The following is a 24,957-nucleotide window of genomic DNA, read 5'->3' on the forward strand; positions in this document are numbered from 1 at the left end:
TATTTATTTATTTTGATGCTATTGTCAATGATATATCTTTTAGAAATTACATTTTCTAAGCCTTTTTGCTAGTATATAGACATACAGTTAATTCTAGTATATTGATCTTAGATCCAGCAACCTTGATAAATCACTTTTTAATTCTAATAATGAATCTGTAGTTTTGTTTTTAAAAAATTTTTCATGTGTGCAATTATATTATTGTTGAATGATAACAGTTTAATGTCTCCTTTTCAGTCCTTAAGGCTTTTATGTCTCTTGCCTTGTTGTATGGGCTGAAACCTCCTATGCTATGCTGAGTTCTAAGTTCCTTCATGGTTTCCTCTTTGACCCATGGGTCATTTAGAAGGATGATGGTTAATTTCTAATCATATGGGGATTTTCGTAGTGAAGTTTTATATTGATTTATAGCCTCACTCCTCTATAGTCAGACAACATACTTTGTATTACTTCATTCCTCTGACAGTTTTAAGCCCTACTTTCTTTAGGGCTGAGCTTATGGTCATTTTTGTAAACATTCCTGTGTACTTAAAAGAACTCATATTTGGCCGTTGTTTGATACTGTGTTCTATATAAATATATCAATTAAATAAAATTTCTTAATTGTGTAGTTCAAATATTCTATATCCTTATTGCATTTTTGTATGTTTCTTCCATCAGTTACTAAGAGTAGAATGTTAAACTCCCACTGATGATTGTGGATTTGTGTATTTCTCCTTGTAGTTCTGTCAGTATTTGCTGTATAAGTTTGGAGGCTGTTTTATTAGGTGTGGACAAATTTAGAATACACTATCTTTCTGGTGAATTGAAACTTTTACCATTATGAAATGCATGCCTTTATTTCTAGTAATGCTTTTCTTAATATCAAAATCTACTTTGTTTTATTCTAATATAGCTACACCAGCTTTCATGAGTGTGTGTGTAGTATAAAATTTCCGACCCTTTTGTTTTCAGCTTTTTAAGATTTGTATATTTATTTCATGTGTGTCTTGTAAGTAGCATATAGTTCTATTTTTTAAACTCAGTTTTCATGATCTTTGCCTTCTAATTGAAACTCTTAGTCCATATATATGCAATGTAATTACTAGGATATTTGATTTTAAATCCACCATTTTCTATTTCTCCTGCCTTTTGTGTTCTCTTTTTTCTCTCTTTTTGCCTATTTTGCACTAATTGAGTATATTTAAATATTTCATCTTTGTCCTGGTGAGTTATTCATTTTAAACATTAATTTTAAACATTACCCTAGAGATTACAGTAGTCCCCCCTTACCCATGGTTTTGCTTTCCATGGTTTTGGCTACCCACGGTCAACTGCAGTCCGAAAATATTAAATGGAAGATTTCAGAAATAATTCATAAGTTTAAAATTGTGTGCTGTGTTGAATGGTATGATGAAATCTCACACCCTCCTGCAGTGTCCCACCTGGGATTCCCAACCATAGACATCATATTCTCCTGACATCCAGTCATCAGCATCATCATGGCTTGATGATCCAGGATAACCCCAAGCGGAAGATCCATCTTCTGATGTATTGTCGGAAGGTCAATAGTAGTCTAACACAGCAACACAATTCCTACGTCATTCATCTCAGTTCATCTCATCATGCAGGCATTTTAATCTCACATTATCTTAAGAAGGGTGAGTACAGTACAATAAGATATTTTGAGAGGGAGAGACCACATTCACATAACTTTTATTACAGTATATTGTTATAATTGTTCTACTTCATTATTAGTTATTATTGTTAATTTTTATTGTGCCTAATTTTTTTAAACAAATTTATTTTATTTTTTTATTTTTGGCTGCTTTGGGTCTTCGTTGCTGCATGCGGGCTTTCCTAGTTGCGGCGAGTGGGGGCTACTCTTCGTTGCGGTGTGCAGGCTTCTCATTGCAGTAGTTTCTCTTGTGGTGCACGGGCTCTAGGTGTGCAGCACACGGGCTCAGTAGTTGTGGCTCGCGGGCTCTAGAGTACAGGTTCAGTTAGTTGTGGCGTATGGGCTTAGTTGCTCCGTGGCACGTGGGATTTTCCCGGACCAGGGATTGAATCTGTGTCCCCTGAATCAGCAAGCGGATTCTCAACCACTGCGCCACCAGGGAAGCCCTGTGCCTAATTTATAAATTAAACTTGATCACAGATATATATGTATAGGAAAATCATATTATACTCAGGGTTCAGTAGTATCCATGGTTTCAGGCATCTGCTGGGGGTCTTGGAACGTATCCCCCATAGATAAGGGGGGGGTGGATTACCATACACCATGTATTTTTTTTTTTTTTTTGCGGTACGCGGGCCTCTCACTGTTGTGGCCTCTCCCCCGTTGCGGAGCACAGGCTCCGGACGCGAAGGCTCAGCAGCCATGGCTCACGGGCCCAGCCGCTCCACGGCATGTGGGATCTTCCCGGACCGGGGCACGAACCCGTGTCCCCTGCATCGGCAGGCGGACTCTCCACCACTGCGCCACCAGGGAAGCCCCACCATGCATTTTGACTTGTCAGTGTCCAGTATAAAATAGTACTTTTACCTTTTTCTGTAAAATGGCAGAAGATTTTAACTTCTTTTACACACTCCTGACTTTCATGCTATGCTGTTATGCTCTTTCTATTTTTAATAATTACAGAAAACATAATTATTATTGTTCTTTGCAGTCAGTATTCATTAGATTTTTTCTTGCTCTTTTCCCTTTTTATATCTGTAAGCTCCCATCTAGGATTTAATGTTTTTCCTTAATAATATCCTTCTGTATTTCCTTTAGTGCCTTTCTACTGAGGATACATGTTCTCAGTTAGTGTTTGTCTGAAAATGTCTTTGTTTTGGCTTGATTTCTTAAAGATATTTTCTCAGTGTGTAGAATTCTAGATTGGCATTTTCTTTCAGTGCTTTGAAGATATTTAATGATCTTTTTGTTTTCATTGTTTCTGTTGAGCTGTCAGTTTTTGCTCTTTTTTAAATTGAAGTATAGTTGATTTACAATACTGTGTTAGTTTCAGGTGTACAGCAAAATGATTCAGTTACATATATATATGTATATGCATACATGTATATATATATTATTTTTCAGATTCTTTTCCATTATAGGTTATTACAAGATAATGAATATAGTCCCCTGTGCTATACAGTAAATCCTTGTTGTTTATTTTGTATATAGTAATGTGTATCTGTTCATCCCATCCTCCTAATTTATCCTTCTCCCACCTTTCCCCTTTGGTAACCATAAGTTTGTTTTCTATGTCTGTGAGTCTGTTTCTGTTTTGTAAATATGTTTTCTTATGCTGTTTTTTAGATTCCATGTATAAGTGATAACATATAATATTTGTCTTTCTCTGCCTGACTTACTTCACTTAGTATGATAATCTCTAGGTCCATCCATGTTGCTGCAAATGACAATATTTCATTCTTTTTTATGACTAGTATTCCATTTTATATATATACTACATCTTTATCCATTCATCTGTTGATGGACACTTAGATTGCTTCCATGTCTTGGCTATTATAAATAGTGCTGCTATGAACATTGGGGTGCATGTATCTTTCCAAATTAGGGTTTTTGTTTTTTCTGGATATATGCCCAGGAGTAGGATTGCTGGATCATATGATAACTCTATTTTTAGTTTTTTAAGGGACTTCCATACTGTTTTCCATAGTGGCTGTACTAATTTACATTCCCACCAACAGTGTAGGAGGGTTCCCTTTTTGCCACACTCTCTCCAGCATTTTTTATCTGTAGACTTTTCGATGATGGCCATTCTGACTGGTGTGAGGTGATACCTCATTGTAGTTTTGATTTGCATTTCTCTAATTTTAGTGATGTTGAGCACCTTTTCATGTGCCTGTTGGCCATCTGTATGTCTTCTTTGGAGAAATGTCTATTTAGGTCTTCTGCCCATTTTTTTATTTTTATTTTTATTTATTGAGCTGTATGAGCTCTTTGTGTATTTTGGAAATTAAGCCCTTGTCGGTCGTTTCATTTGCAAATAATTTCTCCCATTCTGTAGATTCTCTTTTCATTTTATTTATGGTTTCTTTCGTTGTGCAAAAGCTTATAAGTTTGATTAGGTCCCATTTGTTTATGTTTTCTTTTCTTTCTTTTGCCTTGGAGGATTGATTTAAGAAAATATTGTTACGATTTATGTCAGAGAATGTTTTGCCTATCTTCTCTTCCAGGAGTTTTATGGTGTCATGTCTTATATTTAAGTCTTTAAGCCATTTTGAGTTTATTTTTTTGTACGGTATGAGGGAGTGTTCTAACTTCACTGATTTACATGTGGCTGTTCAGCTTTCCCAACACCACTTGCTGAAGAGACTGTCTTTTCTCCATTGTCTCCTTTGTGGAAGATTAATTGACCATAGGTGTTTGGGTTTATTTCTGGGCTCTCTATTCTGTTCCAGTGACCTATATGTCTGTTTTTGTGCCAACATTGGTGCCAACACAATGCTGTTTTGATCACTGTAGCTTTGTAGTATTGTCTGAAGTCTGGAAGGGTTATGCCTCCAGCTTTGTTATTTTTCCTCAGGATTGCTTTGGCAATTCTGGATCTTTTGTGGTTCCATATAAATTTTAGGGTTATTTCTTCTAGTTCTGTGAAAAAGGTCACGGGTAATTTGATAGGGTTCACATTAAATCTGTAAATTGCTTTGGGTAGTATGGCCATTTTAACTATATTCATTCTTCCCATCCAGGAGCATGGGATATCTTTCCATTTCCGTGAATCATCTTCAATTTCCTTTATCAATGTTTTACAGTTTGTAGTGTATAAGTCTTACACCTACTTGGTTAGATTTATTCCTAGGTGGTTTATTTTTTGGATGAGATTTAAATGGGTTTTTAAAAAAACTTTCTCTTTCTGATATTTCATTGCTAATGTAAAGAAATGCAACAGATTTCTGTATGTTAATCTTGTATCCTGCTACCTTGCTGAATTCATTTATCAGTTCTAATAGTTTTTGTGTTGAATCTTTAGGGTTTTCTATATAGAGTATCATGTCGTCTGCATATAATGACAATTTTACCTCTTCCCTTCTGATTGGGATACGTTTTATTTCTTTTTCTTGTCTGAGTGCTATGGCTAGGACTTCCAATACTATGTTGAATAGAGTGGTGAGAGTGGGCGTCCTTGTCTCATTCCAGAATTTGGTGAGAAGTCTTCTAGCTTTTCACCACTGAGTATTATGTTGGCTGTGGATTCGTCATAAATGGCTTTTATTATGTTGAGATATGTTCCCTCTGTACTCACTTTGGGGAGAGTTTTTATCATGAATCGAAGTTGAGTTTTATCAAATGCATTTTCTGCATCTGTTGAGATGATCATGTGGTTTTTGTCTTTTGTTGATGTGGTGTACCACACTGATCGATTTGCATATATTGAATCATCCTTGAGACCCTGGGATGAATCCAACTTGATCATGTTGTATGATCCTTTTTATATGTTCTCGGATTCAGTTTGCAAATATTTTGTTGGGGATTTTTGTATCTTTATTCATCAAAGATATTGGCGTGTAATTTTTTTTTTTGGTAGTGTCTTTGTCTTGTTTTGGTATCAGAGTGATGGTGGATTCATAGAGTGACTTTGGGAGTTTTCCCTCGTTTTCATTCTTTTGGGAGAGTTTGAGAAGGATAAGTATAAGTTCTTCTTTGCATGTTTGATAGAACCCCCAAATGAAGCCATCTGGTCCTGGACTTTTGTTTGCCGGGATTTTTTTAAAAATCACAGATTCTATTTTACTTCTTATGATTGGTCTATTCAAATTATCTGTTTCTTCTTGATTCAGTTTTAGCAGGCTGTATGTTTCTACAAACTTGTCCATTTCTTCTAGGTTTTCTATTTTATTGGCATATAACTGTTCATAGTATTTTCTTATGATTTCTGTTTTTGGATTTCTGTGGCATTGGTTGTTATTTCTCCTCTTTCTTTTCTTATTTTATTTGGGTCCTCTCTCTTTTCTTCTTGGTAAGCCTGGCCAGAGGTTTTGTTGATTTTATTTATACTTTCAAAAACCTAGCTCTTGGTTTTATTGATATTTTTCTATTTTTTTAAAATCTCTATTTTATTTATTTCCTCTCTGATCTTTATTATTTCCTTCCTTTTGCTGACTTTAGGTTTTGTTTTTTCTTCTTTTTCTAATTCTTTTAGGTGGTGGGTTAGGTTGTTTATTTGGGATTTTTCTTGTTTTTGAGGAAGGCCTGTAATGCTATAAACTTCCTTCTTAGGACTGCTTTTGCTGCATCCCATAGATTTTTTTTTTTAATTTAAAAAATTTTATTGAAGTATAGTTGATTTACAATGTTGTGTTAATTTCTGCTGTACAGTGAAATGATTCAGTTATACATATATATATATATATATATATATATTTGCCTTTTGTTGCATCCCATAGATTTTGTATGGTTGTGTTTTCATTGTTGTTTTTCTCAAGGTATTTTAAAAATTTCCTCTTTGATTCCATTGTTGACCCATTGGTTTTTTTAGTAGCAGGTTGTTTAGTCTCCATGTGATCATTTTTTCTCATTTCCTTTTCTGTGGTTGATTTCTAGTTTCATGCCAAGTTGTTGCTCTTTTGAAGGTTAAACTGCCTTCTTTTTTTCTTTTGAAAACTATTCTTTTTTTTTTCTATTTGATTGAAATTTTCTTTTTTTCCAGTTTTATTGAGAAATAATTAACATGTCACTGTATAAGTTTAAGGTGTACAGCATGATTGTTTGATTTGTATATATTGTGAAACTATTATTGCAGTAAGTTTAACTAACATCCATCATCTCATATATCAACACAAAGAAAAGAAAGAAAGGAAAAAAATTTTTTCTCCTTGTGATGAGAAATCAGGATTTACTCTCTTAACAACTTTCTTATATATCATACAGCAGTGTTAACTATAATCATCATGTTGTACCTTACACCCTTAGTACTTATTTATCTTATAACTGGAAATTTGTACTCACAACTTCTTTATCTATTTATCCATTGATGGACACTTAGGTTGCTTCCATGTCGCGCCTATTGTAATAATGCTGCTGTGAACATGGGGGTGTAGATATCTTTTCAAGCTAGTATTTTTGTCTCCTTTGGATATATTTCCAGAAGTGGAAATGGTAGTTGTATTTTTAACTTTTTGAGTGTTCCTTTTACTGTTTTCCATAGTGGCTGCACTAATTTACAATAGTGCATGAAGGTTCCCTTTTCATTACATCCATGTCAGCATTTGTTATCTCTTGTCTTTTTTTAATTTAATTTTATTTTATTTTTGTGGTACACGGGCCTCTCATGGTTGTGGCCTCTCCCGTTGCGGAACACAGGCTCCGGACGCGCAAGCTCAGCGGCCATGGCTCACGGGCCTAGCCACTCCGCGGCATGTGGGATCTTCCCGGCCCGGGGCATGAACCCATGTCCCCTGCATCGGCAGGCAGACTCTCAATCACTGCGCCACCAGGGAAGCCCTCTCTTGTCTTTTTGATGCTGGTCATTCTAACAGGTGTGAGGTAGTATCTCATTGTGTGTGTGTGTTTTTTTTTAATAGATCTTTATTGGAGTATAATTGCATCACAATACTGTGTTAGTTTCTGTTGTACAACAAAGTGAATAAGGCATATGCATACATATAGTGAATCAGCCATATGCATACATATATCCCCATATCCCCTCCCTCTTGAACCTCCCTCCCACCCTCCCTATCCCATCTCTCTAGATCATTGCAAAGCACGGAGCTGATCTCTCTGTGCTATGCTTCTGCTTCCCACTAGATAACTATTTTACATTCGGTAATGTATATATGTCGATGCTACTCTCACTTTGCCCCAGCTTCCCCCTCCCCCACCATGTCCCCAAGTCCCCTTGTAGTTTTAATCTGCATTTCCCTAATGACTAGTGATGTTAGGCACCTTTTCATGTACCTGTTGGCCTTTTGTATATCTTCTTTGGAAAAATATCTATTTAGGTTTTTTGCCCATTTTTAAATTGTTTTCCTCTTCTTTTTTGCTATTGAGCTGTATGAGTTCTTTATATATTTTGGATATATGGTTTAAAAATGTTTATTCTCATTCCATAGGTTGTTTTTCACTTTGTTGAAGGTTTCTTTTGCTGTGCAGAAGCTTTTTAGTTTGGTGTAGTCCCACCTGTTTATTTTCGATTTTGTTGCTTATGCTTTAGGTGTCATATCCAAAAAATGACTACCAACCCCATGTCAACGAGTCTTATTCCTATGTTTTCTTCCAGGATTTTCATGGTTTCAGGTCTTACAGTTAAGTCTTTAATCCATTTCAAGTTAATTTTTGTGAGTAGATAGGGATCCAGTTTCATTCTTTTACATGTGAATATCCACTTATCCTAGCACCACTTATTGAAGAAACTGTTTTTTCTCCATTTGAGTACTCTTGGCTCCCTTTGTCAAATATTAATTGACCATATATGCTTGGCTTTATTTCTGGGCTCTCAGTTCTATTCCATTGGTCGTATGTCTGTTTCTATGCTGGTACCATACTGTTTTGATTACTATAGCTTTATAGTGTAGCCTGAAATCAGGGAATGTGATGCCTCCTGCTTTGTTCTTTTGCAGGATTTCTTTGGCTGTTTGAGGTCTTTTGTAGCTCCATATAAATTTTAGGAGTGTTTTTTACATCCATAAAACATGCCATTGTAATATTGACAGAATTGCATTGAATCTATAGATGGCTTTTGGTAGTATTGACATTTTAACAATATTAATTCTTTCAGTTCATTAACTTGGGACGCCTTTCCATTTATTTGTGTCGTTGATTTCTTTCATCAACGTCTTGTAGTTTTCACACTAGAGATCTTTCACCTTCTTGGTTAAGTTTATTCTAAATATTTTATAGTTTTTGATGCTATTGTAAATGAAATTGATTTCTTTATCTCTTTTTCATAAAATGCATTGTTAGTATATAGGAATGCTACTGATTTTTGTATCTTAATTTTGTATTCTGCACGTTTACTGAATTCATCGATCTAACAGTTTTCTTGTTGGGTCTTTAGCATTTTATATATATAAAATAATGTCATCTGCAAATAGAGACAGGTTTATGTCTTCCTTTACAATTTTCATACATTTTATTTCTTTTTCTTGCCTGATTGCTCTAGCTGGGACTTTCAGTACTATGTTGAATAAGAGTGGTGAGAGGGGTACTTTGTCTTGTTCCTGATCTTAGAGGAAAAGCTTTCAACCTTCCACCATTGAGTATGATGTTAGCCATGGGCTTGTTATATATGGCCTTTATTATGTTGAGATATTTTTCTTCTATGCTTAATTTGTTAAGAGTTTTTATCATGAATTTTGAGTTTTGTCATATGCTTTTCCTGCATTTGTTGAGGTAATCTTATGATTCTTTTCTTTCATTCTACTAATGTAATGTATTATATTTATTGATTTGTGTATGTTGAACCATTTTTGCATTCCACAGATAAATCTCACTTGACCATCGTGAACGATCCTTTTCATGTGCTGCTGAATTCAGTTTGCTAGTATTTTATTGAGAATTTTTGTATCTATATTCATCAGGGATATTGACCTTTAGTTTTTTTAGTAGTGACCTATCTGTGGTCTCCTGAATATCTGGTGTGTTCACCAACGTTCCTCACTTTGGCTACATTGGAAATACAGTGCGTCTCTAGCACAATGTGACCTATAAAATCTCTGTTCAGCTTTCAACCATTAAGTATGTGTTCTCTGCTAGTCCTTGTGAAGTTTTTCTGTGAGACCATGCAGTTTAGGATTAAGCCAAGGACCTGAGGAGCGTCCTTACACAGATTTATGGGACCTATTCTCTGGCACTCCCTTCTGTTCTCACTTTACTTACAAATTCCAGTTGCATTAGCACTTCGTCACTCTGATGTTTCCTCTACCCCCCGAAAATGCTAATTACTAATTGGGTTTCACTTCTCTTTGCTGCAGTTTGCAAGTGTTCCCAGGCAGAAAACCAAGGTGAATGTAGAACTTAATTTGTGTGTTCCCCTCTTTTCAGAGGATTGCAACCTTGTGTTAAAATCTATGCCCAGTGTCGGAAACAAGTTGCTTTATACATTTTGTCCAGTTGAAGGGTAAGTCCAGTACAGTCTTAAAACATCATGGCTGTAACTGGAAGTTCCCTTGTTTCTTCAACAATGGCTTATACCATATTCTCATCCTTCTTTCTGGAATTCCAATGACACATATGTTACATCTTTTCTCCCATGTCTTCTATGAATATTTTTTTGTATTCTCCTCTCTCATTTCATCTTTCTGTGCTTCATTCTGAATCTTTTTATCTGACTTTTCTTCCCCATCATTAATTGTTAACTTCCCAAATGTATTCTTAATTTTGTTAATTGTATTTTTAAGTTCTAGAATTTCCATTTGGTTCTTTAAAAATTCCAATATCTGATTATATTCTCTGTCTCTTACTTTATAGAATATATTAAGCATAGTTATTTTAAAGTCTTTTCCTGATAACTCAATATTCCAGATCTCTGATTCTATTGTAATTTCTTTTTTTTTTCTTGTCTTTGTATTTGTATTTTTTAAATAATTGTGTGCAAGATATTAGATAGAAAAACTATGGGGTTAATTTGAGGTTTAGGATTAAGTTATGTTTCTTCAGAGAGTATTTGTGTGTTTGCTTCTGGCAGGAGGCTGTAGAATTGGTAACCCAGGTCACTTTAATGCAGCTCAGAAAAAAAAATCTGTGGTCAATTCTTGAGATGATTTGAAGCTGGTCTTCAGTCCCTGTGAGGGTTGGTCTATTTCTGGTTCCTCTTTACTCCTAGGTGTGACCTTTTGGGACCTCTACCCACAGCCCAGGGAGATTTTTAGGTTTCCCATTCCTTGGTAGTCACCCAATTCCAAATTTAGTTCCCCTATTTCAGAGAGTCTGTTGAAATCTGCTCATCTTGTGGAATTGGCAGAAAGAGAAATAGGCAAAGGAGAAAGAGTGGCCTCAAATGCCAGGCCTACCTTTTGGCAATCTCATTTTCTTTTGGATCATGGCCCCATAATTCTCTCATACAATTCTCTGGGTTTTTGTTTGTTTGTTTATTTCCTTTTGCATTTAATCTTGTCCGGTTTTCTAATTGTTCTCATTAGGAGAACTGACTTGAATTTATTTGTCTATTGTTTCTGGAGAAATGGAACCCAGACTTTTTTTAATGTAGTATTTTCAATGGTGAAATGAAGGTCATATATATTTTTTGAGGTCAGGCATATTTAAGAATGTCTTTCTATTTCTTCACACATGAAAGTAACCTCTGCCTCACTGTGAAAAATATGTAAAAATTGCTTCATAGGTTCCTGGAATTTCAGAGTTATAGAAGACAAATCTTAGACCAGTGATTTTTATCTGTTACAGGAGTTACCTTTGTTGTTCTTAATTCTTGGAGCCTTATCTATTTATTAAAAAAAACCCTTTTCTTAAATATTTCTATATAAGTATCTTTTCATTAATTTCTATAATGTGAAGAACACTTTCAATCTGCAAATTCAGGTCCTTTTTTCAGGAAATTTCGCATTAATGAAATTTTAAATTATTGCTTTCTTCAAATTGTCTTGGTTTATTCCTCAGGAACACCTGTAATTCATAGGTCATGTTTTCATTTTCTGTGCTGTGTAGCTGTTAATAGCCACTATTTTCCATACATTTATCTTTTCCTCTATATTCTTAGTTTTTCAGGTTGGTTTACTCTATAACTTACTTGACTTTTTCCCCAAATCAGCTCTATTTATTGCACTGAATGAGGGTCTCTAATTTTGCTATCTAATTTTTAGTTTAATTACGTTTATCATGTCTCTTACCTAACTCTATTTTTATCTCAGTCTGTTAGTGTCCTATGTCACCCTGAATTTCTGTGACTGTCTACTCCTGTTTTTATAGAGGTCTTATGTTCTTGCTTCATGTTGCAGATGCCACACACTTTCCTAAAATCTTTTGATTCATTGACTAGATAATTTTCAGACAAATGTTTTCTCTCAGGTTTCAGTATACTATTTCATTTCCTTTGAAGTATACATTTGGTTGGTCCTTCATTTTTTTAAAAAATCAATTTTGTTGAGATATAATTTTCATGCAATAAAACGACCCACTTTAAGCATAGTTTGATAACTTTTGACAAGTGTATACGCTAATGTAACCAAAGCTGTAATCAACATACAGGACATTTCCATCACCCCACAAATATCTCCTAGTTTTATTTTCAGTCCATCCACCATAGGCAACCACTGATCTGCTTTTTGTCATTATAGACTAGTTTTGCCTGTCCTAGGATTTCATATGAATGGAATTGTATAGAATGTACTATTTTTGTGTCTGCTTATTTCACTCAGCATAATGTTTTTAAAATTTATTCATGTTGGTATATAAGTAGTTCACTTTTTAAAATGTTGAGTAGTAATGCATTGTATGGCTATATCAGTTTATCCATTCACTTCTTGATGAACATTTTACCTATTATGAGTAAAGCTATAAACATTCATATAAAAGTGTTTTTATGAAGATATACATTTAGTTATTTTGATAAATAACTGGCAATGAAAATGCTGGATTATATGGTAAGTGTATTTTATAAGAAATGTCCAAACACTTCTTCAAAAGTGGTTGTACCATCTTATACTCCCTCCAGAAGTATATGAGAGTTCAAGTTCTATATTATTATCAACACTTGGGATTGTTGGTCTTTTAATGTTAGACATTCTGATGGCCAAGTAGTAATATCACGTTGTTGTTTAGTTTGCATTTCTCTGATGACTAATGCTAATGAACATCTTTACAGGTGCTTATATATATATATATATATATATATATATACACACACATATATTTTTGAAGTTCTCAGTGAAATCTTTTGTTCATTTTTCAATTGGGTTGCTTGTCTATTATATGTTCAAAATAGAAGACTTTTTTCAGATATATGTATTGTGAATATGTTCTTTTAATCAGGGGATTTCCTTTTCAGGTATTTCAAAGAGCAAAATTTTCAAATTTTGGTAAATTTCAGTGTATCGATCCTTTTTCTTTTATGGTTCTTTCCTCTCCCCTAAGGTTATAAGGAAATTCTCCTAAGGTTATAGGGAAATTCTCCTGTGTATTATTCTAGAAGTTTATAGTTTAAGCTTTTACATTTAAGTATATGATCCGTTTGGAATTAATTTTTGTATATGGTGGGACGTAAGGGTTGACTTTTTCCCGTAAGGATATCCGATTGTTCCAGTTCAATTTGTTGAAAAAATTACTCTTTCCACATTGAATTACCTGGACTGTTTTGTTGAAAACCAATTGACCACATATGTGTGGATCCATTTCTAGACCCCATATTTTATTTCATTGTCTGTCCTCTCACCAGTATCACACTATCTTGATTACTATAGTTTTATAGTAAATCTCGAAATTATGTAGTGTAAATCCTCCAGATTTGTTCCTTTTCAAAATTGTTTGACTATTTTAGGACCTTTGCATTTTCATAGAAATGTTACTATCAGCTTGTCAGTTTCTACAAAACAGTCTGATTGCATTTTGACTGGGATTACATTGAATATGTAATTTAATCTGGGGGAGAATTGACCTCCTGAGAAAAGACTCAATATTGAGTCTTCTGATCCATAAACGTGGCATTTCTAGCCATTTATTTAGGTCGTATTTAATTTCTGTCAGCAATATTTGCTAGTTTTCAGTGTACAGGTCCTGTAGATATTTTGTTAAAGGTATTCCTAAATATTTTATGGGTTTGGGTGCTATTGTAAATAGTGTTTTAAAATGTAATATTCTACTTGTTTATTGACATTATTTATATAGATATAATCGATTTTTGTATTTTGACTTTTATATCCTTGAACCTTCCTAAATTCACTTATTAATTTTTGTAGCTTATTTGTAAGTTTATTAAGATTTTCTGTATATATGATTATGCTTTCTTGCAAATAAAGATAATTAAAACTTTTTTTTCTTCTAATTTGTATGTCTGTCTGCCTGCCTACCTGCCTGCCTGCCTCCCTCTCTCTCTCTCCCTCCCTCCATTTCTTTCTTCCCTTCTTCCTTTCTCCTTTTCTTTCTCTCATTGCACTGGCTCATAACTCCAGTTCAGTGTTGAATAGAAGTGCTGAGAGTGGATATCATTGTTTTTTTCCTTCATCTGTAGGGGGAAAGTGTTCAGACATTCACCATTAGACATGATGTTAGCTGTAGGATTTTCACAGATGCTTTTTATCATATTGAGGAAGTCCTCATCTATTCATAGTTTGCTGAGAGTTTTTATCATGAGTGAATGTCTATTTTGGTCAAATGTGTTTTCTCCTATTAGATGATCATATGACTTCCCCCCTTAATTCTGTTAATAAGGTGAATTACATTGATTTACTTTGCAATGTTAAACCAACCTTGCATTCCTGGGATAAATTCCACATTGTTTGCTATATTATATCGCCAGATTCAATTTGCTAATTTTTTGTTAAGTGATTCTGGTCCTGCATTTATGAGGGATATTGATTTAGTTTTCTTTTATTATAATGTTTTCATCTGGTTTTGTTTATAGAGTAATGCTGGCTTCATAAAATGAGTTGGAAAGTGTTTCCTCCTCTTCTATTTTCTGAAAGAATTTATGTAAGATTTGTATAATTTATCCCTTTAATAATTAATAGTGAATCCATCTGGCCTTGGGGCTTTCTTTGTGGGAAGGTTTTACATTATGAATTCAATTTAACAGTTATGGGGCATTTAACTGTCTACTTTTAATTGAGTTGAATTTTGTAATTGTGTAACCAAGTTTTTTGATGAATGTGGGCATTTTATCCAACTTGTCCAATTTATTGGCATGTCTGCAGTATCTGCAGTGATGTCCTACCTTTCATTCCTGATATTGATAATTTACTTCTTCTCTATTTTTTTATTCATCAGGCTACCTAGGGGCTTATCAATTTTATTGAACTTTCCAAAAAAAACCCAGCATTTGGTTTTATGACTTTTTCTGTTTTCAATTTTATTGATTCCTGCTTCTATCTTTATTATTTTCTTCCTTCTACTAATATTTAATTTAATTTGCTCTTTTTCTATCTTATTAAGTAGAAGCATGAATCATTTATTTTGGACCTTTAAAATTTTCCAAAATAAGAATTTAAAGCTATAAATTTCCCTTTAAGCATTCCTTTAGTTGCATCCTACAAATTTGATATGCTGTGGTTTCATTGTATTTCAGAACAGAATATTTTATAATATTCCTTGTGATTTCTTCTTTGATTTATGGATTGAGTAGAAGTATATTTTTTTAAATGTACAAATATTTGGTGATTTTCCAGGTATATTTTTGTTATTTATTTCTAGTTTAATCCTATTGTGGTCAGAGAACATACTTTATTCTATCACTCCATCTAAATTTTTGGAGCTTACTTTATGAATGTGAATATTATCTTAGTAAATGTTACCTAGACACTGTGTCTGTTCCACAGTGATTGAGTGGAGAATTCTGTAGTTATCAATTAAGTCAAGTTGTTGAGAATGTTGTTCAAGTCTTCTATTTTTATTGATTTTTTTTGTCTGCTTGTTTTATCAATTACTGAGAGAGGATTGTTCAGATTTACAACACTAATTATAGACTTATTTCTCCTTTTAGTTCTGTTAGTTTTGCTTCATGTAAATTGAAACTCTATCTTTAGATACACACATATTTATGACTGTTATGTTATCTTGATGAATTGACATTTTCATCAGTGTGAAACATCCTCCTTTGTTCCCGGTAATATTCTTTGTCCTGGAGTCTACTTGTCTGAATTGATATAGACACTCCAGCTTTCCTATGACTAGCATTTAAATGGTATAAGTTTTTCTATCGTTTACTTTTAACTTCTCTACCTTTGTATTTCAAGTGTGTTTCTCACAGGCAGCATATATTTGGTCATGCTTTTTGAAAAACTTAAAACCTATTTGACAATCTCTGTCTTTTAGACTATTTACATGTAATGTATTTATTGTTTAGGCTATTTATACTTAGTGTAATTACAGATATGGTTGGGCTTGAGTCTATCATCTTGTGCTTGTTTTCTGTTTTTCCCATCTATTCTTTGTTCCTTTTCATTTTAATATCTTGCCTTCTTTTGGTTAATTTTTACTATTCCATGTTTCTCTTTTTAAATTGTTAGTTATACCTCTTTTTAAAAAGAATACTCTACAGTTCTACAATTACAATATGCACCTTTAACTTCATAGTCTACCTTCAAGTAATATTATACTAGTTTACACGTATGCAAGAATCCTGTGCACTTTCATTTTCCCCTTCCCATCCTTTTAGTTTTTTATCAAATATTTTACTTCTATATATATAGAAAGTTGTTTGTAGTTATTCACTGTATTTTTCATGCCCAGAACTCTTTATGCCTTTGTGTAGGCCCTAGCATCCATCTGGTATCACTTTCCTTCAGCCTGAAGACCTTCCTTTAGCTTTTCTTGTAGTGGAGCTCAGGTGGCAATGAATTCTCGTATCTTGTGTTTGCCTTCAAAGAGTCTTTATTTCATATTCATTTTTGAAGGATATTTTCACTGGGTCTAGAATTATAGGTTGACAGTTTTTTTCTTTCAGCCTATTAAAGATGTTGTTCCATTGTCTTCTGGCTTGCATTGTTTCTGACGAGAAACCAGTGATCATTCTTATCTTTGTCCCCCTGTAAGTAATGTCTTTTTTTCCCTGGTTGTTTTTAAGTTATTTCTCTTTATCATTGGTTTTCATCAGTTTGATTATAATGAGTTTTGGTGTTATTTTCTTTGCTTTTATTTTGCCTAAGCTTCATTGAGCTTCTTGGACCTGTGGGTTTATAGTTTTCATCAAACTTGAAAAAATTTGACCATTGCTTCTTCAAATTTTTGCCTCCACCCCCACCCCCACAACCTTGCTTCTTTTGGGCTTTTAACCACATGTATATTCCTGGATATTTTCCCACAGCTTACTGAAGCTCTATTTATTTTTCTTCCAGTACTTCAGTTTGGGTAGGATCTGTTGTTACATCTCTGAATTCACTGATCTTTTCTTCTGCATTGTCTAATCTTCCTTTAAGCCCATTCTGAGAATTTTTAATTTTTGATATTGTATTTTTAACTTTTAGAAATTCCATTTGGTTGTTTTATTATGTCCTGCATCTCTGTCCTCATTGTGTTCATGTTTTACTTTGAATATGTTTATAATAGCTGTTTTAAAGTCTTTGTTTGCTAATTACCTCATCTCTGTAGTTTCTGGGTTTGTTTATCTTGGCCAATTTTTTCTTCCTAATTGTGGGTAATATTTTCTTGCATAATATTTTCTTCCCCTTTCAAATATCAAGTAATTTTTGACTGGATGCTGGACTTCATGAACATTACATTATTGAGTGTCTGGATTTTGCTGCCTTCCATTACAGTGCATTGAAGTTTGTTTTGGCAGCCAGCTTACTGGTGGATCAGCGTGACCCTTTCAAGCCTTGTTCTTATATTTTCTTAGGGTGAACCTGGACTAGCCATTTCCCTAATGTTAGTTTAGCCCAACGACTAAGGTGTGACCTCCCAGAGTCTCAATTGAATATCCCAGGTTTTCACTGAGTTCTCTCCACTCTGGCCGGTTGAAGCTCAAATATCTCTCAGCCCTGTATGAGATGTAGGAATTATTAAGCTTACAGATCCCCCGTAGTTTTCTCTAAGCAGCTTAATGGAGTTTTGCCTTACACATGCTCAGCTTAGTGTAAAGCCAAAGACCCAAAAGGATTCCTACTCAGATATCTGGAGCTCTTTCTTTGCATAGATCCCTCATCTTTGGTACTCTGCTCAGCAAATTTAAGCCTCTTTGCCTTTCTAAATTCTTTTTTTGTCCCCTCTACTCAATGAAACCACCCTACTGTGCTTATCTTTTTACCTCTAGGACCAAGACCTGGAACTTGCTTCCAGGAAGAAACCAAGGGTAATTGTAGGACTCATTTCATTGTTTCTTCTCTCAAAGGTCATTGTCCTGTACTACCTGTAGTCAAGTTTCTTAAAACAGTTGTTTCATGTATTTTTTAGTTTCTAGTTATTTATGGTAAGAGGGCGAGTCTAATACCAGTTACTCTGTCATTGTTGGAAGCAGAATTCTTGTCTGCCATGTTTATGCTATATTTTTGTTTTTATTTTCAAATAAAGGGAGGTCTATCATGAAAATATTTGCCATATGGTAAGGTATGTAGATTGTCCTTGTATCAGAATCAACTGTGTTGCTTTTCCCAGTTACAGATACCTGGGCTTTGAGGTTCCAGGCATCATATTTTAAAAACCTTTACAGATGATTTGTGATACAAAACAAAAGCCAATAATCACTGGTCTAGTAAGCTTAAATCTAGTGTGTGACTTTGGTGAACTTAAAGGAGGTATTCTACAACCTGTGCTTAAGTTAGTGACACCCTGTAAAAATAGAATAAAAAGAGGAGTAGGACCTCCTAGATATCCCCACCATCCACATATAAAACACTGATTTCTGGCAGAGCAGGAGTTTTTGGAGCTCTGATCAAGTGCTATGGCCATTTCACGTTCTAATTTGTTTGTACCTGTGCCATAACGGTTGTTATGTAGTTTAAATATTACTTTTATCTAAAAATGTCATGAACTTTTTCTTAATATTTATAAAGTGATCTGCAAATATTCTCATAATACATGGATTCAGAGATGGTTAGCAGATTTCATCTTGTATGCCAACTCTGTTTTGACTAGTGGTGACTTCCTGGAGCTCAGTGTTGAGAAAGATTTTAAGGCCAGTTCTAGACTCAGCAGGAAAGAATGCTCTTATCTGTCATGAGTTTGGGATTGGAGGAATGGGGTACACGTTCCATGTATTTGCAACTTCTGTACTGGTTGAAGGCACTCTTTTTTCTCTAGATTTCTCTAATTACACAAGAAAACTTGTTGCTACTCTATCTTGGCTTTTCCACATGTAGGAAACAAATATGGCATGTCTTTATTTAAATTATTTCTTCATTCATCCATTCCTTACTCATTCATTTCCTCTTTCTTTCTCTCAAAAGATATAATCAATATGATATTTTGTTATTATAGTAGTAGTTCTAGTCTGTACTTCTTTTTAAATAAGTAGACCCATTGTGTATTTTTTTTTTAAGGTCACTGGTTCTGTTGACCATATTTTCCTGAATTCCAAATCAGACACATAATCTTATTCCTGGTCTAACAATAGCATAGAAGAATTGGAAGTTGGGACACTCTTAGAAAATTTTACAAAATGTTCAGAGCACAAATTAGGCTCAGATCATTAATAACAAATATTTTTGGATTATAATTAGACATGTAACTAAGAATATCTTCTCATCTGCAGATTTTTATATATTAGGCCAACCATGGTCCTATAGGATTAGAATATGGCGATTTAGAAAAATGTCCTACTTTCAAACATAAAATCCTATTACATTTTTTTTTAATGGTGGAATATTGTTAGCTAAGTGCCTTGGGCTACAGAATCATCTGGATGATGAGAAGTAATTGTAATTCTCTTTCTGATCTGTCTCAGATCACTTGGTTCTTGTCCTCATTCTGTGTGTATACTGTGTTGAGGAGTTGGGTATTAGCAGACTAGCAGAGGTTTAGACTGTGGCTAATGTGTGAGAGGGACGCATTTCGTTTGGGCAAGAAACTCATCTTTTCAGTCTCCACATTTAATGGGGATGGGTGGGAAATGGAATGGTGGAGGTTGCCTTACTACTCATTTCACTTGTTATTAATCTGAAACACTTCCTGCTGCCAAAAATCTAGGATGTTTAGCATAGTATACTATAGTGAAAAGAGCACAGTTTTGAGAACCAAGAGATATATGTTCTAGTCGTAGCTTTTCATTTACTAACTCTGTGACCGTAGCAAACTATTTAACCTTTAAAATTTTAACTTACACATAAAATGAGGTTAATAACCTGCTGTATCTATCGCACAGGGTTGTTGGGAGGATCAAGTGAAAACACAGATGTAAAAACTTCTAAGAATTTACTAATGGTATATCACTGTGAAATAATATTATGGTATTGGGTATGCCACCTTATATTAGCTTGTCTCTCCCCATGGGAAAATGGATGGGGTTGTGATATCTTTGCTTAATTTAAAAATACTTCATAGACTGAAAAAAAAATAATTATTTTAGGAAACCTTCTGATGATGGTTCTATTTAAGGACAACTAGTGAAGTATCTGCTGTGTTTTCCTAGGGCGTGAATAATGTCAGTGAGAAATACTCATCAGCTATGCTTTGCTTTACAGCTTGGAACCCCATCCACTGCCAGCACACTGAATGCCACAACGCAATTAACAAGCCAGCTGTGAAGGTACTGTTTGATTAGACATGGTGCTGTAGTGTATTGTCAGTGGTCAGATTATCAGGAGCAAATTGCTGAATGAAATGGAGATTGCATCCTGCTCTGTAAAGCAGAAGCCTGTACTCTGTGGTCATCTCAAATGACTGTACTCTACTTGGATCTGACTGTACTCTGGTGGATTGGTTCAAGACAGAGCAATGAATAGTGATATCTGCAGATTTGTCTCTGAGTTCATAGCCAAGTGCTGTGGAGAACGGCGCTAATTATCAGAATAATTCTGGTGAAACACTTACATAGTCCTTGACTGATTTCTGTCTGGGCTAATAAACTCAGGGGAATGTACTTTGGCCCTGTTTTCATGTGTTTGCTACAAGTTATGAGTGGTCTAGTGTGTGACTATGTGAATTCAAGAGTCGTAGGACAAAAACAGATAAAATTGTGAAATGACTGAGTGGTAGTTGGACAGCAAACACATGGAAAATTACAAAAGAGGTAAGGGAACAGTGGTTTAGAGAGGTCAAGTCACTCTCCTAAGGTCACGCAGACAGAACTAGGTACCTTGACTCTCAGCCTTATTCTTTTCCTGCCACATCTAATTGGTTCTGTCCTGTTATAATCCTGAATCTTTGAAGTAGAAAATTAAGAAAAATAATTACACCACTTAACAAAATTACTTTTGGTATATTTGTCGGATACAACACTTGGCTGGAGAGACCTGTGTCTGGATTTACAAGGGTTGATTTTTAAATTCTGAGCAGTGGGAGTTAGGTCAAGTGATTAGAGTTCAAGTTGCTTTTTAGAACCTATTGTCAAGGAAGTTTGCCTCTCTTGTTCTATAGAGAGGTAGATTGTAAAGATTATCAAGTAATAGAAAAATAATACTCTAATTTTTAGAAACAGAGTAGAAGAGGTAAAATGAGATATAAGAAATATAAATATCAATGGAACCAAAAAGAACTCTAAATGGAATAAAACATGTATTTCATATACCAAAAGTGGCACAGGAGTGCCAATTATCATATTGTCATCTACATATATCTTACCAACAAAGGACATCCTTCTATTATTATGCTTGATCTCTGCTTTTGATGAAAGTAAATTGAATGAATTTATGCTGAGAAAGAGCAGGTGAGGGTAACGCACCAATGGAAGCTTAGTCCTCTCCCATTCTACGATGTGTACTCTTCCTCTGAACTTCCATAAACATTTGGGGTTCAAAGGTACTTTTCTTTGGTGTGAGGACATTTTGAGCTAAACACAAGTGAGTTCATATAGTATTCAGCTTAATTCTTCACAGTGGTGAGACTTTCACAATTCCCGTAGTTTCTATATCTGTCCTTTCCTCTTTCTGCCTAAGTTACAGTGCCCTCTTTTCGTTCACCCAGACATCAACAGAAAGGAGGTACTGAAAATCTGTTTAATTTTTCCAGTTATTTTTTCCTTGATTTTATGTCAGACTGCATTCTCGGGAGTCCTCTGACTTGCTGATTAGTAATGGTTTTTGGCTTCCTTCCCACAGAAGTCATCATGCATTAGAAATTCTCCCTCTCTTTAGGCAAACAGCCCAGTCTACTCCTCTGGCCTGGCCTCACTTTTCTCACAGGCCATTCCCTATAGCCAGTCCTCCAGGATAAGCCAAACCATCCCACTTTCTGTCATTTTTTAATTGAGGTAAAGTTCACATAACATAAAACTAACCATTTTAGAGTGGACAATTCAGTGGCATTTATCACATTCACAATGTTGTACAACCACTACCTCTATCTAGTTTCTAAACGTTTTTCTCACCCCCCCAAATTTTACTTTCTCAGTCCCAGTTTTCTTAAAGGGCTTCCTTTTACATTTTCACTCTATGCTTCCCAGAAAGGGAATATTCTTGTTGTCATTTCCTGTGCAGAGGCTGTTTTTGCACGACCACCGGTCTGGCTCAGGGTTATTCTTTCTTTACAATATGAGCACTCCACAAACCCACAGAGATATGAGCATATGACATGTAAATCAAGGGTACCCAACATCCAGATGCTTACAGAATAATGTTAAATGAAAAAGAAATTATGAAGTGTACAGTATGATGCAAATGTAGTTTAAAAATCACATATATGAATTTTATATTCATCTTCATAATGAACACCAACCAGTAATTCTCATCAAAATATTACCAGTGATTACATTGAGATGGAGGGTTAATGAGTTATTTAAATTTTCTTCTTTCCTTTTCTTCATTTTCTGAAGCCTTTACCTTGGGCATGTATTATATTTATAGACAGAAAATAACTATTTTTAAGTGTAACAGTCAGATGTGAACATATTAATGTGGATGTAAACTGACCTGTTCAGTGTGGAACAGGATTGACACTACTAGCCACAAATCTGAAGGGTCATGTTAATTCATTTAACATGTCAGAGGTCAACTAGCTAACCTCTAATGACTCTTTACAGTTCTAACATCCTAGGAGTTTTTACTTTGGAATGGAATGAAAAAATATCTTTACCTGACAGAGGTATCAATGACTCATTAGAAATGAGAGTAAAGTACCTATACTGAAGAAGAGGTCTACATGGAGTGCATGGGAAAAACTCAGGGAAAATGGATTTATTTTCACAAAAAGCCTAATATCTCCATAATAGTGAGTTATACCTCTAGGCAGTAATGAACCAAACTTGGGTCTGCTCGCCTGTGTGCAGTAAAGCCAATCTACTGATACCGGCTGGTGGTGAAGGAAAGCACAGCATTTATTGTAAGGCGCCATACAAGTAGTCTGGGACAGCTAGCGCTGAAAACACCCTAACTCTCTGGTGGGTTTCAGCAAAGCATTTATAAAGGCCAGGTGGGGGCAGGGGGGAGGGGTCGCAGGGTCTGTGATCAGCTCGTGCACAATTCTTCAATTGGTTGATGGTGAGGTAACACGGTGATGTCACAGGGGCTAACCTTATCAGTCCTTAGGTGCCAGTAGGTCTGGGGGCTACAAAGTGCTCGTGATCATGAAGTAGTTAATTTCTTCCATTTAGTGGTGGTTTTAGTATCTGTAAAACAACTCGGGAAATGTTCATCAGATACTGTTATATAACTAGGTATTTCGGAGAGGAGCTACAGCAGAGGATATGGGGGAAGGGTTTGTCTCGGGAAGGCCCCATAAGGTCCTGCTCAGTTACATAATGATTTGCCAAATAGAAAAGCATTATATATATATATACATATATATACATATAATGCAGTAGGTTGCAAAAAAGTACTTTTAAGGCAAGAGCCAAAAGTTATGATAGGATCCTAAAATGAAAGTATGTTGGAAATTATAGCTCATTATATCCCACTCTGTTTTTTGGTTTTACTTGGTCCTATTTGAAAATCACTTTATGAAATATTTGAATCCCAGATAATTAGCTAACACAGGAGTCAGCAAGCTATGGCCGCAGTTAAATATGGCCTGCTGCCTGTTTTTGCAAGTAAAGTTTTATTGGAACACAGCTGTGCTCTTTTGCTTACATATTGTCTCTGGCTGCTTTTATGCTACAACAGCAGAGTTGTAGTTGTGACAGAGAACTCATGCCCCACGGAGCCTGAAATATTTACTTCCTGGCCATTTACAGAAAGTTTGCCAATCCCTGATTTAACACACCAGAAAGTAGTTATTCACGGCATCAAAGGAAGCATGAAAGTTACCTAAGGAAAATTTTCACACTGGGCCTTTAGCACCAGGGAATATATAATTTACAGATTTTGATGGTATAATTATTTAAGTTTAGGAATTCTAACTCTTACTTCCCCAACCATTGAAACTCCTAAGGGTTTTAACTTTAAATGACAGGCTGCTTGGGTCATAAGTTCAGTTCATTTATCCCCTTCAAATCATTAAAAAAAAAAAAAAAAGCCTAAAGAAAAGGCAGAGTGAAGTTCTAGAAGAATTTGTGTACTAGGCATGTTAACTCATACTCAGCCATAGCATAGATTGATTACTTCTTGAAGGGCAGGAACAGAATTCAAAACGACTTTGAGACTTCCCTGGTGACGCAGTGGTTAAGAATCCACCTGCCAATGCAGGGGACACAGGTTTGAGCCCTGGTCCAGGAAAATCCCACATGCCATGTGGAGCAACGAAGCCCGTGTGCCACAACTACTGAGCCTGAGCTATAGAGCCTGTGAGCCACAACTGCTGAGCCCGTGCTCCACAACTATTGAAGCCCGTGTGCCTAGAGCCCGTGCTCCGCAACAAGAGAAGCCACTGCTATGAGAAGCCCGAGCACCACAACGAAGAGTAGCCCCTGCTCGCCACAACTAGAGAAAGCCTGAGCGCAGCAACGAAGACCAGCGCAGCCAAAAAAAAAAAAAAAAGAGTTCAGTAAGTCATAGACATTTAAACCAATGCAAAGTACAAAATTCATTTTTTACTAGTCATTGAATGTTTTGTCCATTTGATTTAAAACATCCAGATATTTGAAATATCCTAATGACCAATTTAAGATTAATACTTTAATCTCTGTACTTACACTAATGAAAACAGGCATAAATAACTCAAAATTGAACAGAGCACTACAGGGTTAAACAAACTACAGTTCATATGTGGAAGAAAAAAAACTACCTGAAGTTGAAAGTTGGATATATAGAACTTATTCCAGAGTAAGAAAAGTGAATCACTCAATGTTAGATTTAATGCTAAGTTTTCTGAATGAGGTCTATCTTGAGAAGCAAAATTCT

At 35.1% G+C, this 24,957-nt stretch overlaps 1 protein-coding gene across 1 annotated transcript in view; it reads left to right on the forward strand.

Annotated features, from left to right (window-relative positions):
* The window catches only part of UNC79 (unc-79 subunit of NALCN channel complex), a 220,498-nt gene that overhangs the window by 37,808 nt on the left and 157,733 nt on the right, over positions 1 to 24,957 (forward strand). The window contains exon 8 of the mRNA XM_022576210.3: positions 20,209 to 20,273. Within this exon, the coding sequence (XP_022431918.2) occupies positions 20,209 to 20,273 (65 nt within the window). The remainder of the gene's footprint in view (positions 1 to 20,208; positions 20,274 to 24,957) is intronic.

The sequence above is a fragment of the Delphinapterus leucas genome, chromosome 2, assembly GCF_059928025.1.
Source record: "Delphinapterus leucas isolate spDelLeu-1000000601 "Yukka" chromosome 2, BTC_Dleu_Yukka2, whole genome shotgun sequence".
NCBI lineage: Eukaryota > Metazoa > Chordata > Mammalia > Artiodactyla > Monodontidae > Delphinapterus > Delphinapterus leucas.